The following is a 22505-nucleotide window of genomic DNA, read 5'->3' on the forward strand; positions in this document are numbered from 1 at the left end:
TGTGTGCTTGGAACCATATGCCGAAAATCACCTTACAAGCTACAGGCAGAATAAATAATTAAGCAGATCTCATTTAAGAGCTCTAGCAGACAGGTCATTATGTGGCTGTTTAGTCCTTCAGTCATGCTGAGTTTAAGATGTCTACTGGACATCTAGTTCAAGTTGTCTAAAAGACAACCGGAGATATGAGACTGGAGGTCAGCAGAGAGGTTAGGGCAGGATAGGGAGATCTTAGAAAAGTCAGCGTGGAGATGGTAACGAAGTACACAAGGAGGTAAGATCACCAAGTGAAGTAGTCTACAGGGAAGAGAGAAGAGGGCCTAAGACAAAATCCTGAGGGACACCTAAGGTTGGAGGTGTGGTCTGGAGGGGGAGGCCAATAAAGGAGACAGAGACGGAGCAGTCAGATAGGTAGGAGAACCAGGAGAGAGTAGTATCCTAAAATCCTAGAGAGAAGAATACTATCAAGGAGGACAGGAAGAGGTAGAAGAGAATGAGGGTTAAAAAAGGCCTTAAAAACATGCATATCTGAGCAGTTGCTTAAATTATAATCTGAATTCCCAAGTAGCCAGGTTAAAATTTAAGAGAGAATCCCCTTTTTCTCTTGCTATTTGAGAATTAAACAAATCACCTAGGTAACAGTTCATAATAGTTCCTATCTCAAGGCACTTAGATACTTACAAGGTGTTTTGTGTATATTTTCAATAATCTTCATGTCAACATGAAGAGGTAAATAAATATTACAGTTTTAGATAATGATGAGGTAGGTGAGGAACCAGGCTCACATAGCTAGTGGGCATCAGGGGTAAAATACAACTTAAATTTCTTATCCCTCAGCTACCCAATCTGTACAGGGACTACTTGTAGCTCATCTCCAGAAATAAAAAAAAAGGAGAAGGCAGTATGAAGTCCACTCAGATGTCCTTTCCTCTCTTTTGTCTTCAAGGGGTTGAATTACTTATCTTTTGAAAATAGAGCACTTAGCAGTTCAAAGTATGGAATTAACCACTTGAGGAAAGGGGAAATTGTATACTCACTTCAATTACATTCATCTCAAAAAGAAACTTACCAACACCACTCTAGGTCCTAAAAAAAATTTCCTTTACTTTAAGCAAAACCTAGGAACACTACTGTACATTTAAGTGCTTAGCAGTTTTTGATTAAAAGAACTATCTTCACCTTCACGTAGAACACTGCTATGTCTTTAAAAACTCAGGCATATAATTTCTGAATTGTTTTTTAAAGTATAGAGCAGAAGTCAATCAACTTTTGGCCTTAACTGTCATTGTTCAGCAACTGTCCAAAGCCAAAAAGTAACACTTCAGCATATCACCACACTTTAGGATTAAAACCAGAATGGATTTTTATAATAGGATCCTCAACTCATTTACCTGAACAATCCCTACATTCAAGGTTCTTTTTTCTCTAAGATAATTATAGCATAACAAATTTTATGAGCAGTGCAAAAAAGCAATATCTTGTTCTCTTTAGATAGCCTTATGCATTTGCCGTAATACCAGAGGCTGCAAACATTCTGAACCTAGGCTTGGCTGACCTGATTACACAAGAGCCTTGTGTATGCTTACAAATTAATTTTAATTTAATTCTTAAAAGTAGCAAAAGGAGCAGTAATATTTTAATTATGGGATAAGCAAGCCTAAAAAATGGGAGTTTGTCCTTTTGGTGAAGAAAGACTAGCCTTGGGCTATGAGCAATGAGGATGACGGAAAAGGTATAAAGGATAAGGACAGGTATAAAGTTCCAAAGACAAGTTTTCCCTCCAAGGGAAAGGTTCTGCCTCGAGGTTTCCTAAATTATGTAGCAAGAATATGTTGGCTAAAGCAGGTCAACTGATCAATACTGAAAGGAAGGAAAGAGAAGACCTCAATAGCAATGAAGACCCAAATCACAGAAGGCTTATGTCAGGTAAATAAACCTCTTATCAATTCAGTGTTTTTCAACTGCCTCTCTAAAATCTTAGCTGAAGAGAACAAGCCCAGCTAATTTAACTGGCCTCTTGTACCAATCTGTGGTTTCCGGGTGGCTGGGGATGAGCTGAAAGCTACCTGTCGATTTAAGGGCCAAATCACTAGAGGAGTTTTAATGAAAGATGTGATTTTTTTTTTTTTACTTGCTAAATATCTGAGATACTATATGGTAAAAGCATTTAGAGGGCAGAATGCTTTATATATGGAGAAACATTAAATGACCTAGTACTTTGTAACAACTAAAATAAACTTAAAAAAAAAGCCTGAAAAATAGACTGCAGTTCAGAAATTTACACAGATAGATCACATTAGGTTTATAAAACTTTTCTTTTTTTTGAGGGAACAGAAGAAGGCAAGAAGAGTCTCTTGACTCTTACTCTAAGATTATTTAACTGATGAAAAGTTATAAAAAAAAATTGTTTGTGATTATTGCATTTTAGGGGCCAGCGTTGTATGTGACTTCTGTTTGACACACTGATTTGGTCTATGAAGTTACCCATGAAAGGAAATATTAGGTTGTGAGTTCATTTGTTTATAGGGTTATACCAGTGAGACCAGGTTTAATTCAAGCAATGACTACTTTCAATTCCCTGGCCATATCTTATTCACAAGAGTACACTGGGAAATGGGACCTAGAAAATCCTTATTACTAGATTATTAGATCATTATTACTACCACTCAAGGCAAAGCAAAGTGAATAACAACTCCAATTCTAAGTTCTACTGATGGGAACAACCAGAAGTGTTACTAAATGTAACATTTGACAGAAAGGTCATTTATTTAAGCATTTATTGCTATCTTTGCGCTCAAGAACTATCTTTCTCATTACAACCCATTTCTTCATAAAGGAGCCCACATTCCTACCAGGGCTTTTATAACTATTTTAATTCACCTCTCTCTCTTTCCCTGTGACTTAAAACTTTCAGTTTTATTGATCATTTCTAAAGTCTTTTTAGCTTCTGCTTTACCATTTCTCCTCTAATTTTCAGAATTTCCTCTTTTTTTTGCTTATTTTGGGTTTATTTTGGCTAACTTTTAAGTGAATATTCAGCTTAATACTCTCCTTTTCTACTTGACAATTTCTGTCTCTAGGGATATAAGTACTGCCTTAGTAATAACTCAGAAATTCTGGTACATTGTTCCATAGTTACCATTTTGTTTCACATAATTATTGTTTCTATATCTTCGATATGTGACTACAAGCTAACAACACTTTTAACACATTATATATCACACATGTAAGTTTTTCCTTCCATTCATTAATGTTAAATTCCCACATATACAACCTACTGGACTTTGTTTTCACTTTCAGGGAAGAGTGTATTGCTCAAACTGCAGGTCTGTCCCAGTGGGATAAATCCTATGGGGATCTTACTGAAGATAACCTGGAGAGGTGAAGAAAAAAAAAGCAAGAGAATGGGAAAAAATTAGGTTAAGAAAAGCCCACAGCTGTGCTAGTTATGACAATACAACTCCTATTCCTGGAAATGGCACCCAGGTATCAGTGCCAAACTAGGCACTTCTTCAAACCAGGGAATCAATGAATAATGACTCAGAATTTGGCAGAAAGATTCTGGAGAATCCACCAGTGCCAACAAGTTAGAAAAGAGCTTTGTGAGATAAACAGGGCCATGATCATATGGATTGATGCAAATACACTAAAAATAAACAGAAGGATAGAATAAATTAGGTACCCCTTCCTCCCAATTTGCAAATGCTGAACAGAGAATTCAAACACTTGAATTTGATTTAAAAAATTAAATCAAACTTCATTTTTATTTAAATATATTTTTATTTTATTTATCTAAATTTTAAAAATCCACGGTTCTATGAGATAGACTTGCTTTATCATTCAAGATGCTGGGCCATCTCCAGTTGTCCTGATCTATATTTGCTCACTGGACCCAGATGGGTCTGGAAGACAAAGTGAGGCTGGTGACTTTGCACAGCCCTTCCTCACTCAAATCAAAGTCAACTGCAAGTCAGGTCCTCATCTCCCTGATGTCATGGTCCTCTTTGAGAACAAAAGACAATCATTCAAGACAAAATTAAATATGACAGAGGAAGGCAGTGGTGTATGAACTGGGTTCAAATCCCAGCTCTGTCACTTACAAGGTGACCTTATGCAGGTCAGTTTGTCCTTTGAAGTCTCAATGTCTTCACCTGCAAAATGAAGGGCTGTGATACATGACCTCTAAGGGCCCTTTGAGTTCTACCTGCATGATTCATAGCTATCCTTTTCAGTTTAAAAAAACCCCAGTTTTAAAAATTATTATTTTTCTTTCTCTACTACGAAGACTTCAATTTATAAACCAATCACAGTAAACTACATGACATGTATGCTACAGCAAGATGATCTAAAGTAATGAATTTATACAACTCTGCAGCTTACACTATTGTACTCTGATGACTTAAAACAATCTGCATTCCCCATGAGCTGTCTTTGTGTCAAAAATTCTAGACCAAGGGAACCCAGAGGACCTACAACATGACTCATTTGAATTCAACCTACAAAAGAAATTAAGTTGGCTTCTGAGGAGGAAGAAAAGACACCATTTTAGAAATATACAATATAACTGGAAGGGGTTTACCAGAAAGCTTCACTAATAGCCTAGATGAACAGTCAACAAATAGGTGAACCTCCCATTCCCCCAGTAATAAGCTTTCCAATGGTCCAGTTAAATGATAAAGAATACTGCTTATTGGCTGTGTACTCTGAGAGGGTCAGAAAAACTATAGAGATCAAATCCGTACACTAGGGAGTGCTACTAATGATAAAAAGGCAATCTCCCTTAATATGTTAGTAAATTTATCTCCCTTTCAGTTTGGTTACTCACGTTGACTTCCAGTCTGGTGAGGAAAGATTCTCGCTGGGTTCTCTAGGAAGGAACCCAGGCTGAGAAATTTCCTGACACTTTAACCATTCCTATTTTCACCTCCCCTACCACACCACTTAGAGAGGGCTTTAAGTTTCTTCAGGAAGCAAAAAAAAAAACATCTCCAAGTTCCTCTGGTTTTGTAACTGATGTGATTCTAATGGAAAATTCCCAACTGAGGCAAACAGAAATGAGGAGCTAGTGAGACAAGGAAGGTGGCAAGGGAACCAAAATGCAGCAAATACCATGGAAATGATGGGCATAAAATATCCCCAAAGACTGTTTCTGTAGAAAAGATTCTTTAGAAAACAATTTTTTTTCCTGCCAGGAGAAAGGAAGATTATATAGTAAAGCAACAGTGGGTACAAGCTGTTGGGAAAGTCCTAGATGGACCTGTTACATGAATAGTCGACGATGTTCATTGTGATAATGAAAACACCTCATTGTAGAGAAGCCAGTACTTCCCGAGTACTTTTTCTCCCCCAAATCAAGGAAGTGCATTGTAGGAAGTTCTTTCAATGAAATGCATAGAAGACAGAGAGAAAGAAAATAACAAGGAATAAGAGGGAAATAAAAAGGAGCAAAATTCAAAATTTAGAGCTTAGAAGTTCCACATGCTTACCTCATCTACTCTTCGAAGAAGTCCAGTAACAACCTACAAAGAAGTGTAAGAGATTTTACAAGCACTTCCTTCACCTTACGGAATTAGAGTCAGTTTAAATAGAAACCTACAACATTCATCATCCTGTTATTCCATCTTAACTTCCAATGTAGCTGTTTTAAAACATTTCTTACTCAAGTCCCATGCTGTTCTCTTACCCTCTGCATTTACAGCAAATAATGCTTTCTCTTACACTAGGAAAATTAAGGTCAGTTTGGGGCCTCTTCCTTGACTCCACTGCTCCAAACCTCTCCGAAATATTCCCTAGAGCACTCTTCTTCCCTTTCCTCACAGAAGCAGTATTCACAATCTTCAAAAGAAATAATCCTTCTCCCTAAAACCTAGGTGCAATTCCCCTCCTCCCAACTTTTTCAGTTTATTCAAAACTAAATTATCAGCCTCTCATTTTCAGACCAAAACAATGCCAGCAACAAATATTAAATACTATCAAGTTTTACTTTTCATTACTTTGCCCAGTTTCATCCCTGAGGCCTACAAATCACTTTCCACATATAACCTTTTCTGTTACAATACTTCCCCTCCTTCCAGGCTCTGGTTAGGTTCATCCTCCTATCTTTTTGACTCATATAATTATTAATGTTCTTTCTCAACTTATGTTGTTAACTTGCTTTAGAAGTTGCATTCCCTAGTAAATATGAGTACTTTGAGTACAGATACTATTTATAATTGTTTCTAAAATACTTTTTGTATTTTGTATCTCCCAAAATCTAATAGCTTACTTAACAGATATTTATCAAATTGAAGTCATTCTTTCTTATCCTTTACAGCCAAAGAGCCTATGTGACATCTTCCTGATCTGATCAAAGTATCATATAATTCACTGGAAAGCAATTATTGCAATACAAAAACAATTTATTCAGGTTATTTATTCAGTATAGCCGTTAAAAAAGGATCTCTGGGAAATAAAGAGGGTGTCCATCAATTAGAAAACGGACACAAAACTATGTTATAACATAGTGGAATATTTTTATACAGTAAGAAACGAACAGAAGGAATTCAGAAAAACAGGCAAAGATGTGTATGACCTATTTACAGAGTGAAATAAACAGAAGCAAAAGAACATACACAAAAAATGATTACAACATTGTATTTCAAAATATTACTAAAAAAGAAGAGTAAATGAAAAATCATTGATTGTTACAGAGAAGATGCTCTCCTCAGGGAGGAAGGCAAGCACTAAGGCAAAATGTTATCACATGATCAGATACAGTCCCTCTGTGAGATGTTCTGTTTAATTGTTGTTCTTTGCTACAAAGAAAGGTTCAGTATGAGAGAGGAATGGAAGAAGAGATTTCCCAGGAATGACTATGATGTAAAGACAAAATGCACCATCAACAAAATATGTTAAAGAGATCTCTAAAATAGAATGTCTAATACAAGCATCAGATAGAAGTCTAACTAGTGCAGTTTTCTTTTTTTGGGATCTGTGAGGAAAAGGAACCACATTACACTAGATAAAGCCTTGAAATGAGGTATTGGTATTCATTAGGCAGCAGTCAAGGAGAAAAGCAGTGGTAAGGGCTGCATTTGTGTGTCTTTAATAGCTTTCTGATATTTAATTAAAGATGTCAGAGTTTGCTGCACAGAAATGGCAAACTTTTCAAGGAAAAAGGTTCATTGCCTTTATGAAACCAAATTTTAAAAAAAGTAGTTGAAAGTTGAAAAGTTGAAATGAAAAATCTATGCTGGCGTAAATAGGTAAGTCCACTCTACATACAATGAAGGGGGTATAGGAAGCGGTATGTATACTAAGGTTTGCTTATATGTCATATCACAAAACTTTCTCTCACAGTTTGACATACTGATATCACAATAAAAAAAAAGTCTTCTCCATTTTATCTCATGGCTAAGTGAAATGTAGTAAACATGGAAGGAAAATTCGCCCTTGGGATGAAGGTCTTAGAGAAGTGGGCAAAGAGTACAGCAGAAATTTTACCACAATACACATTTCAGAAAGTTGTAACTACCCTAAAAATTAGAGCTTAGAAAGAAATCATTTTTCTGGAACATAGCCATCCCTCAGCAGCAACACACTAAGACCTGGTGTCTATTTCCTCAATATCCTTTCAAACAGCAAAATACTCCTACCTCCTGCAGAGTTCCATCTCCACCTGCGACAATGATCATATCTGTGTTTTCCATTAATTCGAGCAGCTTCTTGGCTTGTCCTTCATAATCTGTCTAGGATGGAAAGAAAGCCCTGGTTCAATTGAACAATCCAAGGACCACAAGTACCCAAACTTTAAAATCTTGAACTTTCAAGTTAGTCACCCCTCAAAAAGTAAAGTATTGATAACTAACATGTTAACAAAATAATAACTGGGCCTAAGTCCTGCAAAGGACCTCAGAGATTTCTAGTCTTACATTTTATACGTGAAAAAAACGAGATCCAGAGAAGTTAAATGAGTGATCTAAAAGTATATGGTCAGGACCAGGGGCAGGTGAGGAAAAAAGCTCCCAGCTTCTCAAGCAAGTGCTCATTTCATCACTACATTTATTCAATACTTTTCTTTTCAAAGCAATACAGAAATTAAATGCACAGGTGTGAATATACTATTTATTATTCCACAGGTGTGTGGGATAATCCCAAGAGTATTTTCTTGCAAAGGACAGAAAAGATATTTCTATGCTATTTGGGAGGAGAGCAATGTTTGTACTTAGCAATCTGTACAGCTGGCATATAAAATCTTAAACATATAGAGACAGTATTTGTATCTGCTTAGAGCTAAGTATCGACCTATAGAAGCCACTTAAAAAAATGAAATGTGCTTATCTTTGTGACAGAACAATACTTTAAAAGTCACCAAGGAACTAAAAGAAATGAAAACCATATCCAACTGAGACCATATGGGGAACACTCATATGGGCAAAACTTAGCTGTACAGTAGCTGCAACAAATTCAGGTAAAACAATGCTTTAGAGATGACTCTGGGGCCTCACTTCTTACTCAAGGGAGGGAAATTGACAGCACAGACTAACCATTAGATCACAGAAAGAAGTTACAGTTTAAGTCTGAGGAGCTAGTTTTTAAAATACATTGTGTAACATTCTTGTTTTAGGAGCTCTGCGCAATAAACTGATAAAAATAGAATTCAGAGTAAAAATACGAATGCAGCCTCATAAAATAGCTGGCAAGACAGAATCATATACATGTCTATTGATCTCTGAATGACTCATCCCCAATATGCAACAAACACTTCAATCAGATTTATAGTGTTTACAGGAATTTCTGAAATAGTATTATTTCTTTTTGTTTTTCCTTCTTCCTCTTAATTAAATCATTGAGCACTTACAAGGGTAGAGTTCCTTCTAAGGAGAGAAAGGAAGGCCTCTCTGAGGGGCTACAGTTATACACTCAGGCACTGAAATAATCCTCAGGAAGAAAAGGAAATTCTCATGGTTATAACAACCCTTTTCATCTAAGAAGCAATAATTTCATGATATAATGCCAAAATACAACAGTGAGTATTTTGACCTTTGCTTCTTTAACATGCCTGAGAAGGAGAAATCATTTTTCACTTTCTCTTCCAGCCTATTATGTGATTTTGGTTTCAAAGGACCAAAAGGCCTTCTATACAGAGTAGCTGGATTGCTGTGGTTCATCTCTGAGGAACTGTGGAGAATAGTAAAGTTACCAAAGGATGGAAGATGGCCACACTGATTGACTTGTACAAGGAGGAAGACTGATTCTTTAAATTCAATTCAATAAGCATTTATTAAGTGCCTACTATGTGTCAGGTACTGGGCTTAGGGTTGGGGATACAAAAAGAGGCAAAAGATAGTCCTGTCCTAAATATTAGGATGCTAGCTCCTTATCAGCTGCCATGCTGCCCTGATCAGAAACCAACTCTTCGAGGATCTGTCCCTTTTCATACACAGAGCTCCTGCCCTGATGTCCCACTACCCTGACTTTCGGTGGTCACTGGAACCTACTATATCTAGATCTGGCCCCAGCAACAATTCAACAATTCACTTATCCTTCCCAGCCACCATTAAGTCTGTCATTGTTCCTGGAAAGGATATGTCAGTCTACTCCTCTATGGCTCCACCCACCATCTCTGTAATTTTCCAAACCACAATATCCTCCCCTGGCCTCTACTTCCCTATATATGTTGTCTCTCCATATTGGAATGTACGCTCCTTAAGGGCAGGGACAAGTTTCATTTTTGTAATGTATCCCTAATGCTTAGCACAATTCTTGGCACATAAAATAAAGGGACTCATTCATTCAAGAGGTCTAGAGATATATAGGGTGGACTGTTCTATGGATCCATTTTGTGTAAAGGTACACTGATAAGTCGGTCTCACCTTGACTACAGTCACATCCATGCCAGATAGGTGTAAAATTGGGGCAGCATTCTTTTCAAAAAGATTTCTGGCTTTTCTGTAAATAGGGAAAAAGCAAGAAAAAAATATTTTAAGAAGTCTTTCAAAGGGAGATTTAAAAGCCTACACACCTTCTATAGAAAAGAATATGAAATAACACCATGGACCTTTAAGGCTTTACTCTATTCACTGAGTTATAAGAAGTACAAAAACCAGAAAAACTTACTAAATAAATCATTCTTTGACCCAGAGATTCTACAATTGGCATTTGCCCTCGAGGTCAAATAAAGAAAAGTCTCATACATGCTAAAATATTTATAGTAACACTTTTTGTGGCAGCAAGAAACTGGAAACCAATGAATACCCACCTATCAGGAAATGGTTGATAAACTGTGATATATGAATGCAATTAAATATTACTAAGCTATGGAAATAACAAGCATGAAGAATTCAGAAATACAAAGACAGCAGTACCAGGAAAAGAATATAAACAATGAATTCAACAACATAAATGAAAAACACGCTAAAAGGAAGCTGAATTCAGATTAATTGCAACAAAATTTTAGATGCAGAGAACTGAGGACTCAAGTCTATTCTCAAAAGAAAAATGGGAGACAATGGAATGTTGTACATGCACTTTGTCCACCTGTTTTTCTTTGTTTTTAGAAAAGGCGTGATTTAAGGAAATGATGTGAGGCTAAAAAATCCATTGATCCAGTTATGCAGCTAGCTTCTAACACTAAGACACTAAAAGGATAGAAAAATAGACTATTTTCACCACTAGAATAGTAGAATGGGTACTGGGTCTTTCCCAAATGGAACTAAGCTTTCTAGACAAAAAAAAAAAAAAAAAAACAACAAAAAAAACACTGAAGTGAAATCCACTCTGATTAGTTGCCCCTGAACTCCACATTCCAACTCCTACTCTGTGCATTCACACAAGCCATTTCCCATGTCTCGAAAGCACTGCCTCACCTCCAGCTTTCAGAACTCGTACTTTGCTTCCAACCTTAATTCACCTGTTATTACTTTTGAGAAGTTTTTTCTGATCATCCCACTTGTTAATGTTCTATGAAATTATACTTATTTACTTACTTGAATAAACACTGTGTCTCACAGAATGTAAGCATCTTGAAAGCAAAAATTATGGTTTTTGTCCTCAAGTTCCCTTAGCACAGGACTATGCACAAAAAAGACATTTATTAAATGTCTACTGAACAGAAATGAAACATTTTCAAGATCCAAGAGTTAGAGAAATGACTTGTATCAATAAGAACAGTATTACTGCTAGGCAAAAGCTTCAAATTATATAATTATATGTGGGATCAATTACCAAATTTCATCTAAATTCTTATACTAATAATTGAAGCAGATGAGAGACTCAAGGGCAACTAAGAGCAAAATTCTGTATTATGTGTAATGGAAAAGCACTGGAAACTTTCCCATTAAGATCAAGGGTAAAATAGTGATGCTCACCATCACAAATACTATATGATATAGTGCCAGAAATGCTAATTTGCTGCTGATGAATTTGTGAATTAGTCTGGCCAGTTTAGAAAGTAATATGAAATTACACAACAGATGTTACAAAATTGTTCATGCTTTTTGACATAAATAATACTACTACTATACCTCAAGAATAATCATTAGTAGGAAGAAAAAGCCCTATGTGTACAAAAACAATCACACCAGTAATATCTGTAATAACAGAAGTTGGAAAATATGTTCCCAACGAATGACTGAAAGATGGACTAACAAAATGTGGCATATTACTGTTTGGTAAGGAACAGCAAACATGAAGAATTCAAGGAAACATGGCATGGTTTATATTGTGATACAGAGTGAAAAAGGCAGATGCATTTATACACTGACTACATTTATATACATTGACTACAATTTATACGTTGACTACAATTATACAAATGAAGATAAAAGAAATGACAGCTTAGGTTACACACAAGGGATAATGTTGGTACTTGTGAAAAGTATAGTCTTCCTTTATTTTGGATGTGAAATTTTTTTTATTATGAACTTAAATACCAAGAATGAACATTTCCACACACATATTAAAACATGAGAAACTATATGAAACCATGAATCACCACTTGCTTAAAAAAAAATTATAAATTTTATATGTGATGTTCCAAACTGTCCTGATTGGCTGTACTTTCTTCTGAATTTCCTTTGGTTCCCTTCTGTGCATTTTCAAAATCATTATAATTTTTTTTAGTATCTCTACTTCACCCTTGCCCCCATTAAAAACTGAGGAAATAAAGAAAAAAAAATTCTTGTATCAAATAAGGCCAGTCAAGCAAAATGAATCCAAACAGAGGCCATCTCCCAAAACATCTCTGCTCCTTTATTTTTTTCTCTCAGTTAACAGGTGGCCAATGTGCTTCATTGAAGGGTCTCTGGTGTCAGCCAATCAGCATTTATGAAGAACCTATTATGTACCAGGCACTGTGTTTAACATCTGGGATACAAAGTAAGGCAAAAAGCAGACCCTGCTCTCAAGGAGTTGAGAGTTCTGAAATCTTTCACACTTGTTTTGCATAAATGGTTCTCCTGGTTCAGCTGGATTCACTCTGCTTCGGCTCATATTACCCAGGATTCTCTAAAACCATCTCCTTTGTCATTTTTTTAATGGTGCAATGACATTTCATTATATTCATATGCCACATTTTTTCTAGCCATTTCCCAAATGTCCAAGAAGTAATAAGACACTCCAGTCTGACTTGACTTCTTTTTCTCCCCTCCCCTACATCATCGCTCCTTCTGGATCAGAAAGTTTATTTTGCTTGTGGTTATTCCCTCCCCAATATTATCCTCCCTCTGAACCTCCTCCTTATTCCCCCTTACTTGTTTCCCACACTGTGATGCAATTCTATGCTACACTTTGTGTTCAAGCTTACTTTGCCCCTTTCAGATAAAGGAGGGGCTCACCTGATGCCCCCTCTCCCATTCCTTCTCCACATTTGTATATTCTTCTCATGTACTCCCAGTTATGAAGAATACCCCCTCCTCTCTCCTTTCTCCACCAGTGTATTCCTCCTTTTACCCCTCTATTCTCTTTCTCCTCTTCAAACTCTCAGAATGGAATCAATCTACTCCTTGGATTGTTGTTTTGTTTTCTTAATTTAATACCCTTTGAAGACATGAAGAGACACTTGTTTCTTCTCCCTCATAACACTCCTTCCCAATGCTCAAATCAATTTACCTCTCTAGGTTTCTCTGGACTCTTGTGCTTATATTTTAAAATTTCCGCTCAGCACTGCTCTTTTTCATCAGAAAAGGCTTTAAAGTCTGCTATTTCATTCCCAACCCCCATGTGGGATTATACTCAGCTTTATCAAATAAGTTATTGTTGGTTATAAACCTACCTTGTCAGCCTTTTAGAATATTATATTCCAAGATACCTGGTTTTTAGTAAAATAATGATAATAACAGCTAATGTTTATATAGTACTTACTATGTTAGGAACTGTGCTAAGGGCTTTTTACAAATATATCATTTGATCTTCGTAACAACCCTGGGAGGTGTGTACAATCATTATCTCCATTTTACAGATGGGGAAACGGAAGCAGGTAATGGTTAAGTGACTTGTTCAATGTCACATATTAAGTTTTAAGGCTGGATTTGATTTCAGGTCTTCCTGACTCCAGGCTCAGTGCCCTAATCACTGCACTATCCAGTTATCCTAAATTGCTTCATTCTAGATGCTTGCAGAGCTTGGAGCTCCTTTCAAAAGTAATCAGCAGACTATCTTTACATGGTCTTCAGGTAAGAGATCTGGACAGTTTTGATTTATGACTTCCTAAGATATAACGTCTAACCTTAAAAAAAAAAAATCATGGTTTTCAGGGAATCCAAATGATTCTTAATTTCTTTCCTTGATTTGGATCTCTTGCCTTTAGAGGTCAGCTATTTTTTATTTCAGATACCTTACATTTCTTCTATAAGTTCAACTGTTTGATTTTGTTCTAATATTTCTTGCTGTTACAAAAATTCATTAGTTTCTATTTAGTTTCTTCTAGTTTTCAGGAAATCCATTTAGTAATGGTAAGATTTACCATTTTCTCTCTGAAGCTACTTATTCTCTTTCCAAATCTTTCCTCAGAGTTTGTCTTTCTTTTTAAATCTTGCTTCATTTCCTCTAAGTACTGATATAGTATTTGTGTGAAATCCATCTTAGCCTCTAAGCCTCTATTTGCAGTTGTTACTCTCTTTTTGTAAGATCTCTAAATTTGCTTTGCAACAGTTGATATTCATCATTGTTTTCTTTGATTTCTTCCTCTCTTCAGCTTTAATTTCTGAACTGATATTTTGTACCAGGACCCATTTCTAATCCTTGTTGCACTTTTGGGGGAGTTGGTTGGTATTTCCTGGTCTCATCCTGGATCCTCTGGGTTCTAGTGCTTATCTCCACCTCCCAGGATAAGGCGGACTGGAACTTAAGATTCAGAGTGCTAGATTTTCAGAATCTTTTCTGGGCCCAGGTTCTTGAGGTCTGCGCACTGAAGCACTACTGGTCACTGTTCATTGCTACTCCCCAAGGCTTCTAAGATCTCTCCTCTGATACTTTCTCAGGGGAATTCTTCACTTTGCTACCTCCAGAGATAGAGCTATACAGGTCACACTCATCCTGTCTAAGGCTGTGGTGAGAGGATATTCTGTACTGGTGTTGGCTTTGTTGGAGAGGCCTTTTTTCCTATTGCCTATGAACTTCTGGCTGACTTTCTGTGCACTTCCAAAATGAAAAGTCATTTACAGTAATTTCTGACTGCACTTCTTGATCATTATTTAGTCTAGAGCAAATGTCAGTATTTTGCTGGAATAAATTCAAGAGAGCTGGGCAGTCTGCCTCCTGTTCAGGTAACTTATCTTGACAGGCCTGAGCTTCCCTTTCTTTTTAACAAATAATAAATTATGAAAATACATATTCTATGTATTTTATTGTTTTCAAGGAACTTACTTTGTTTTTATGTTTTTTGTTGAAATAAAATACATAAATTTAAAAAAAATTATCATGCACTCACTTTTAGCGTATTGAATCTTGTAAGAGACATCCAGGCAACTGAAAACTTCTAACTGCTGTATCTTACAGTCTGTATCAGAAACATCATCCATTTCTTCCTCTGTTCAGGGAATCACTTGTTTGGTGCTTTTCACACAAGTATATATACACACGCATCTTTCATATATAATATATATTATATATAGTCTCATATACAAAAATATATGTTATTATTGTTTATTACATATAGTGTGACATTTGAACAGACCTTACATAATATTGTCTTGATAAATATATTTCCACGATAACAGCAGTAGCATTATAACCAAGCCTTACTATAACACAATCCCCACTGCAATGACATTTGTTCAACAGCAATACTATAGTTCCCATGGAACTTACTGTACCCTATAATAGTGTTTCATAAAATCATGTTTTTCTAAAACTAGCTAAAACACTACACCAAGCAGACCTGTATAATGCTGTTTTGTTGCTTGTTCTATCAATTTGTTCTTTAGACTAGACATATATTTTCAAATATTTTATTTCAGTTGTAGGACAAACTATTCTTTCCATTTGATTTTGTGGTTTGGTTTTTGTTTTCTTTTTTACAACTGCTATGGTTGTTAAAATATTATGAAGAGCTGAAGTGAAGCTGTGCCTCTCTAATCCATCCTACAATTATGTCAAGAGGATAAACTAGTGATATTTCAAATACTCACAAAGCATGAAGACCTTACTCTGTGTGCCTGACATTGTGCTAGGTACTAGGATCAGGGGTGGGAAACCTGTGCTAGATAACAAACAAAGATGAAAACAGTCCCTGTCCTCAAGGAGCTACTGCTACTTGTTGTATGTAGGTGTATGTATGGCCCAAGTAGGGCCAGGATGAATTTTTAAAAATGCTCTTGAATTTGAATAGTGTGTACATTTTCTAAACATGACTAGATTTAAATAGGCTGCTATTCAGGTAAGTTACTTAAGGAAAGGGAAGTTTTATGTGCTTTTGTATCTCTTTCTGTGCCTAGCACAGTGAGAAATATACACCCATATATGTGCATACACATGTGTTGCAGGCCCATGTGTATACACGTGTTTGTATTTCAAATGATGTGTACTAAATATCAGTCACCTTGATTTTGTCAGCAGGCTGAATGTAAATCAGGTCCTGGGCTGACGTATGTTTGTATCCTTGTTACTTTGATAACTACAGCCCTTGTTCATCTTAGCAATTTCACTGGACACCACCCTAAATCCAGGTATTCAACAAGTTCTGAATCTATTACCTAGGCCAGGTTTTACATCTTGCTTAGAGGCAATGTGGCAGAGTGGATCTTCTTTGGACTTGGAGTCAAGAAGACCAGGGTTCAAATGCTGTCTCTGACATTTAGTATCTAGATATACAATCTTTTCCACAAGAGTGAGCAACATTATTGAATGAGTGTGGTTTTCTAAGATGACTACCCTATCAATACATTTATCAAAAAGAAAATCAATTTTCATAGTAACAATACTTAAGTACAAGCCAGGTATCGAAGGGGCCATAACTAACTTCCTGTTACCAATGGTTTTGTGTATCTGCCTCCCTCTGATCTTAGCTACCTGGATCAGAGTGCCAAGGTCTGACTGGAAGAAAAGTAGGAAAATTAGCTCTTTTGACTTAGTCTTGAGTTACAGTTTTTCTCTTATTAACTGTCTATCCAAAACTCTTCTCCAGCACCTCATCATGGTGTGCTGGTAATCTTAGGTTCTCAAAAGCAATGATAATCGCTTTAAATCGCTTTAAAAGTCCTCTGATTAATTTAATGTGTCTGAGGTCAAGCTAGTTCAATTAGAAAAGTTTAGCCCCAAGGCAGGTTCAGCATGATTCATGTTTCAACTATGACCATGCTGGAAGATTATCCATGCTGTCACTAAAGCAACCTGAGTGACACCAGCGGAGGAAGCTCCAGATCTCTGAGTTATCAAAGTAAGTAATTTATATTTAATGAAACATACACATACATGAGCGCACACACACACACACACACACACACACACACACACGCTTACCCTTTGCAAGCTGCAGGGTTGAGAAAGACAGTTGCCTTCTTCACTTGTGCATTGGAAGGAATGAGTTGATTTCCAAATACCTAAGAAAATTAAAGTTTTAAAAATGGATTTTCCCTAGTCCTTTATTTAGCTACTAAACTTATTATTTTGTGCCAAAATAACTCATTCTCAACCTGTACTGCACTTAGCCTTACCAGAGATGAAGTAAATGCCTTCATGTCCCTATATTTACAAACCACAGCATGCCTAAATGTCAGAAGACAGTAACTATTTGCTCAATCCTATAAACTGTCACCTATGAGAGGTGGAATGAAATGACAATCCTACTGTGGGTAGAAATTATCTTGGTTGTTACAGTACATGTAAAGTACTAAAATTATGAAACTGTTCGGTTACGATTACTGGAAAAGACCTTCTCTGTAGGGGTAGCAGCGGCTAACTTGTCAATGACTCATTCCATTGAGGCAATGAGGAAGAATCAGCAGGTGGATATGAAAAGCTAGGATCCATTAAGTGGGCACCAATGAGTATTCAGAAGACACCTGATCTTGGGTAGCCCTGTGATCCTGGATGAGTCACCATGCCCAATGGCTCCAAAGGCTGGGGTAGGAATAGGGCAGAAAAATAGACTGCACAGGGTTAGGAGATGAGAAAGAACTAGGTTTGGATAAATGTTTGCTGATAACTGTCTGTTTTAATTGTCCTTCAAATGACTAGGGCCAACGTGCCAGAACAGGGATTAGTCTTCATGCTAGAAAAGGGAAGAAACCCTACTGTGGACTGAGTCAGTTACTTGAAATCAGAACAACTATTTAGAACCATATAGAATGGGTATAGTGAAGACAGATTTACAAATAAATTCAATTCAACAAGAATCAACTGAATATTGACCTGTGGTCCAGGCAGTGGGGAAACAAAGACAAAAACAAAATAGTCCCTGAGCCTACAGAGTTTGTGTTCTACCAGGAGGGAAAAACCATGTATGCAAACAAATAAATATAAAACAAAAATAAAATAAATACAATTGTTTTGAGCAGTGGGGGAAAACATTAACAATTGGGAGCATCAGGATAGGCGGCGTGTAAGAAGCGGCATTCTGCTGCTCTTAAATAAACCTATGTCACAGAGTCTGTGACAAAGGTGGCCATGGCAATGTCCTCTAAGCCCTGAGCCCTTCCTTGTCAGATTCCAGGACTTTGGTAATGAGAAGTCACAGGATCCTGACACAGGGGTAGGAATTAGAATCTAAGAATCAAGTTGAGAGTAGATGATTCTTTTTGGTCAACCTAAATTTGACCATCTTGAGTTTTTGTTCCTTATTCTATCTACACTCTTCATTAATTCTTTGATATAGCTTTTCAACTCCAACTTTATCTTGTGCAAATTAAGAGAAGGCAGGTTTATAGACATCTGGTCTGTGGAGTACAAAACAAGTCAACTTTCCTTTAGATTCTGGGAGAAAAAAACCTTCCAGTGAAACAAATTTGAAATTGTGCAAAAGAAAGCTTTTCCTAGTTTCCCAGGGCATTTTATCAAAAGAAGCATGTTAATTTTAACCTTCCCCCCCCCCCCCAGAAGAGAAATATCAACAGCCATGATCAAGAAGACATGGCCAGAAAGGCTATAATCTGTCAGAGGGGAAATTAAACCCCTTCACCATTTCCTTGGTTGTTAAAGTATTATCCTTATCTCTTTAATTACAAAAGCTATTTATATGAAATGTTGGTGTTTATTAGACAATTTTTATGTTATATATAAAAACCTATCAATCTACGACCTCCTTTTCATAACCTTGCAGTACTCATTCTATAGCCCTACAAAGCAAAAAGACAGATCTGAAAAGAAGATATAAAATATAAAAGAGAATCAGGAGGCAATGAGAATACAAGAACAAAAGGTGGGGAGGGGGAGGGGGAGAGGGCAGGGAGGTGTGTCAGTGTGTGTATATAAAATAGAAAAATTGATAGCTTTTGTGGATAGAGAAAAATACTAGACTGAGGCTGGAAGTGGAAGCAGGAGTAGATCTTTCAAAATGAACGAACTGAGGTGAAGAAAGAATCAGTCAAGCAACAAACGGTTAAGGAGAAAAAGACTAAAGGGGACTGGGAAAGGGGAGAAAATATGAAAGCTACATTTAAGCAACTGGTTCATATTTATATGGAGATGCATGTATGTGTATATCTACCTATATATCTATAAACAGATACACATATACACACACAGATATGTATATATCTTCTTAGTCTTCATTATCTCTAGTCTTATAAAAGTAAGTCCTCCCTGAATGATTCAGGTAGTGGCATAATCCAAACAAGAAATCTCCCATGCCCCTTAAGGAAGAAGATATAGGTAAACAGAAATAGCAAATCTACCTGAAAGATTTATGAGTATAACCTCCAGCCCTACCCGTGTGACAGGAAAGGAATTCTGCCAACCTCCTTATCCAGCCTGCCCATGATTACTGTACACAAAAGGTACTATAAGCTTGTTGGTACAAGCCTTTTACCTCTCAGAGTGTAAAACATTGCTGCTCCTGGCAGATGCCACTGCTAGGGCCTAGACTGCACTCCTGGAAATGGATAGGGAAGCACAGTACTGCTGTGCCACAGAGGGGCCAAATGAAGCAGCTGAAAACTCAGTAGCCACAGAACTCCTATACATGTGTCTCTGCACATTTTTTGAACACATCATCAATGATTTATTATAAAAAATTCTATTCTATTTTAAGCAGCATGTGGTTGTTCCATGGCACACAGTACACACTTAATAAATGCTTCTGACTGACAACTAAGCCTGAGCAAATTTAGAAAAACAACTTGTTCTTTTTGTAATCCGGATAAAGATTTTTCCTCCAGCCATATCTGTATTCTCAGGAGCCAGACTATACAACAAAGGGTCTCCAAGGTCTAGCTGAAAAAGTAGCTGTACTTTTGAACGTGTAGTACAGATAAAAGGCCCCAGACAGTTTGGTCTAGTAGAACTACGGCCTATTTAGGTGAGATGTTGATTGTTAGGATAAGTTGTCCTCTCTAATTCTGGCCAGAATGTTCTAAATTTCATGTTGGGGTTGGGGAACAGGGGGTTAGGGAAGAGAGATCCAAGGATAATCTAGTGCCTGTGGTCAACTGAGGGTCAATTTAGACAAAATGGAGTCTACCTTCAATAACCTTCATTCATTTCAAATGACATACTGTGCTGGGCAATGTGCCTAGAAGTCTTGGAGGAGGGGAAGGGAAACATACATATATAGTGCCTCCTATGTGCCAAGTACTATGCTGAGTACTTTACAAATATCTCATTTGATCCTCATGACAACCCTGTGAGGTGGGGACTATTATTATTCCTACTTTACAAATAAGGAAACTAAGGAAGATGGGTTAAGTGACTTGCCCAGGGTCACACAGCCAGTAAGTGTTTGAGGACATATTTGAACTCAAGTCTTCCTGACTGTAGGCCCGGCATCTATCCAATGGGGCACCTAGCTGTTTCTAGGAATACAAAGATGACAAACACCATCTTCTTTATTCTCACAAGTTTATTATCTATAAAACAAATTAGCCAAGAGTTTAAATGCAAAGGAAAGGTCTCACTGGTGACTCTGCATTCTTAGAGTTTGAAGTTTACTATGCAGCTAGCTATCCATGTTGCCTAGTTGTATACTTTTATTTAGAATCCACTACTTAGTGATTAAGCAAGATCTCCATGGTTTTGAGTGGGTACTTTCTCATAGGTTGATACAATAAACAATCTATTCAGTTCAGTAGTTTTTCCAGTCATGTCTGACACTTCATGACCCCATTTTGGGTTTTCTTGGCAAAGATACTGCAGTGGTATACCATTTTCTTCTCCAGTTTATTTCATAGATGAGGAAATTGAGGCAAAGAGAGTTCAATGACTTAACCAGGGTCACAGAACTAGTAAGTATCTGAGGGTAGATTTGTCTTCCTGACTCCAGGTTCAGCTCTCTATTCACTGTACCACCTAGCTACCCCTATAGCCTACCATTTTCTGATAGGATGAGGAACTCTCTTTTTTGCCTAGTCACTGAAAATCTTTAGGGTAAATTTACTTGTCTTTGCTTTATTATTGAAAATTTGGAAACTTTTTCACTAATCCTTGATTTAATCTAACTACACAAGCCTTACTAGAAAGTTCTATTCAAGCTTAACTATTAATATTATAAAATTCCTTCTGAGTTGGTATAAGCCTCTGAGACTTCAGGCCAGATTAATGTTAAGAGCCCTTCCAATTTCCTACCAATGACAATGGCTTTTTTCTTTACTTTTCAGTCAGTTCAGTTTTCTTTCTAATTCTAATTCAAATGTGGTCTATTTACTTGTCTAAATTTTTTAGATCAAGTTAGTTAGAAAGTGTCCTTCTAAACTTCTTATTCTATGAGCAAGGAAGATTTGCTGTTAGTAAGTTATGCTCACTCTCCAAACAGCTTCAGGGAGATCATGGCCTCATAACTGCAACTCTATACCAGTCTGGCAAAACTGCATGACTGCCACTTCCCAGCCAGAAGCAAGTAACTTTTACTCCTTTCTTAAAGCAGTCATCTTCCCTCTCCCAAGAGGAATTTCCAGTTACTACCTGCTAGCTTAGCTGTTACCTGCAATTTCAATTAAAAAAAACCACTTTCCTCAACAACTTAGGTGACACTACCACCTGAAATGTTTACAGCCTGTTTTTGTAAAGTCTGTATTAGCAAGAGGGTTCTTCAGAACTAATTCTAAAGAAATGTCCCTATCAGAACAAAACATTTCTAAACAACATTTTAAAATGGAAAACTTGACAAGATTTTAAAACAGAGTTAAAGTGGTTTTATCACTCCCACTTTAGTGGGAATCTATTAATAGTATGAAACATCAGTAAATCTCTGAAAATATTTCAGGAATGAATGTGAATTTGTCTACCACCCACCTCTCCAGCTCAATGTACTGTTCTCTTTTCCATTGATGATTTTAGTGATTTTTTTTGTATTTCTGACATGATAAGCTTAATGGATACTTAATGTATTTTCAAAATGTCACCAACTCCTTGAAACTTGGGACTCATCTTGATTAAAGAAAGCTACAAACCCACAGAAAAGGCAGCCTGGATTTGGAGTCTGAAGGCCTAAGTTTGAATCCTGACGCTTCCACTCACTACCTGTGGATCCCTGGACAAGTCATTTAACCTGACTAGGCCTTGGTTTACTCATTTATAAAATGAAGGGAGTGTATCAGAAAACTTCTAATGCCTTTTCAAGTTATATATGCTCTTATGCGAAGGGGAGCAAAATATAAAGTGAATATGGTGCTCTCTTGTAAACTGCAGATAAATGTGGCAATTTTCCAGAAGGATAAAACATAGGTCTAGAACAACAAAAAAGAATTTTGAGATGGGTTTTAATAGTATCAATTAATAAACTTTGAGAGGCAAGTCCCAAAGTGGTAGTATTACATGTGTGTATAGTCCTCAAAGGTCATGTAGATGTAGGGATGGCCCACAATTGGATCAGTCTTTCAGAGGTCATTCCATGCAAAGGCAAATCTAAGGAGCCCAAGCTAGGCCAACTATGAAGC

General features: G+C 36.8%; 1 protein-coding gene across 5 annotated transcripts in view; it reads right to left on the reverse strand.

Annotated features, from left to right (window-relative positions):
- The window catches only part of AGK (acylglycerol kinase), a 103003-nt gene that overhangs the window by 41633 nt on the left and 38865 nt on the right, over nt 1–22505 (reverse strand). For all 5 annotated transcript variants that reach the window (XM_072652552.1, XM_072652553.1, XM_072652549.1 and 2 more), the window contains exons 4-8: nt 16939–17018; nt 9855–9930; nt 7635–7727; nt 5487–5519; nt 3279–3373 (exon numbers count right to left, since the gene is read on the reverse strand). In XM_072652552.1, coding sequence (XP_072508653.1) covers nt 3279–3373; nt 5487–5519; nt 7635–7727; nt 9855–9930; nt 16939–17018 — 377 coding nt within the window. The remainder of the gene's footprint in view (nt 1–3278; nt 3374–5486; nt 5520–7634; nt 7728–9854; nt 9931–16938; nt 17019–22505) is intronic.

This window comes from Notamacropus eugenii, chromosome 3 (genome assembly GCF_028372415.1).
Source record: "Notamacropus eugenii isolate mMacEug1 chromosome 3, mMacEug1.pri_v2, whole genome shotgun sequence".
Classification (NCBI taxonomy): Eukaryota; Metazoa; Chordata; class Mammalia; order Diprotodontia; family Macropodidae; genus Notamacropus; species Notamacropus eugenii.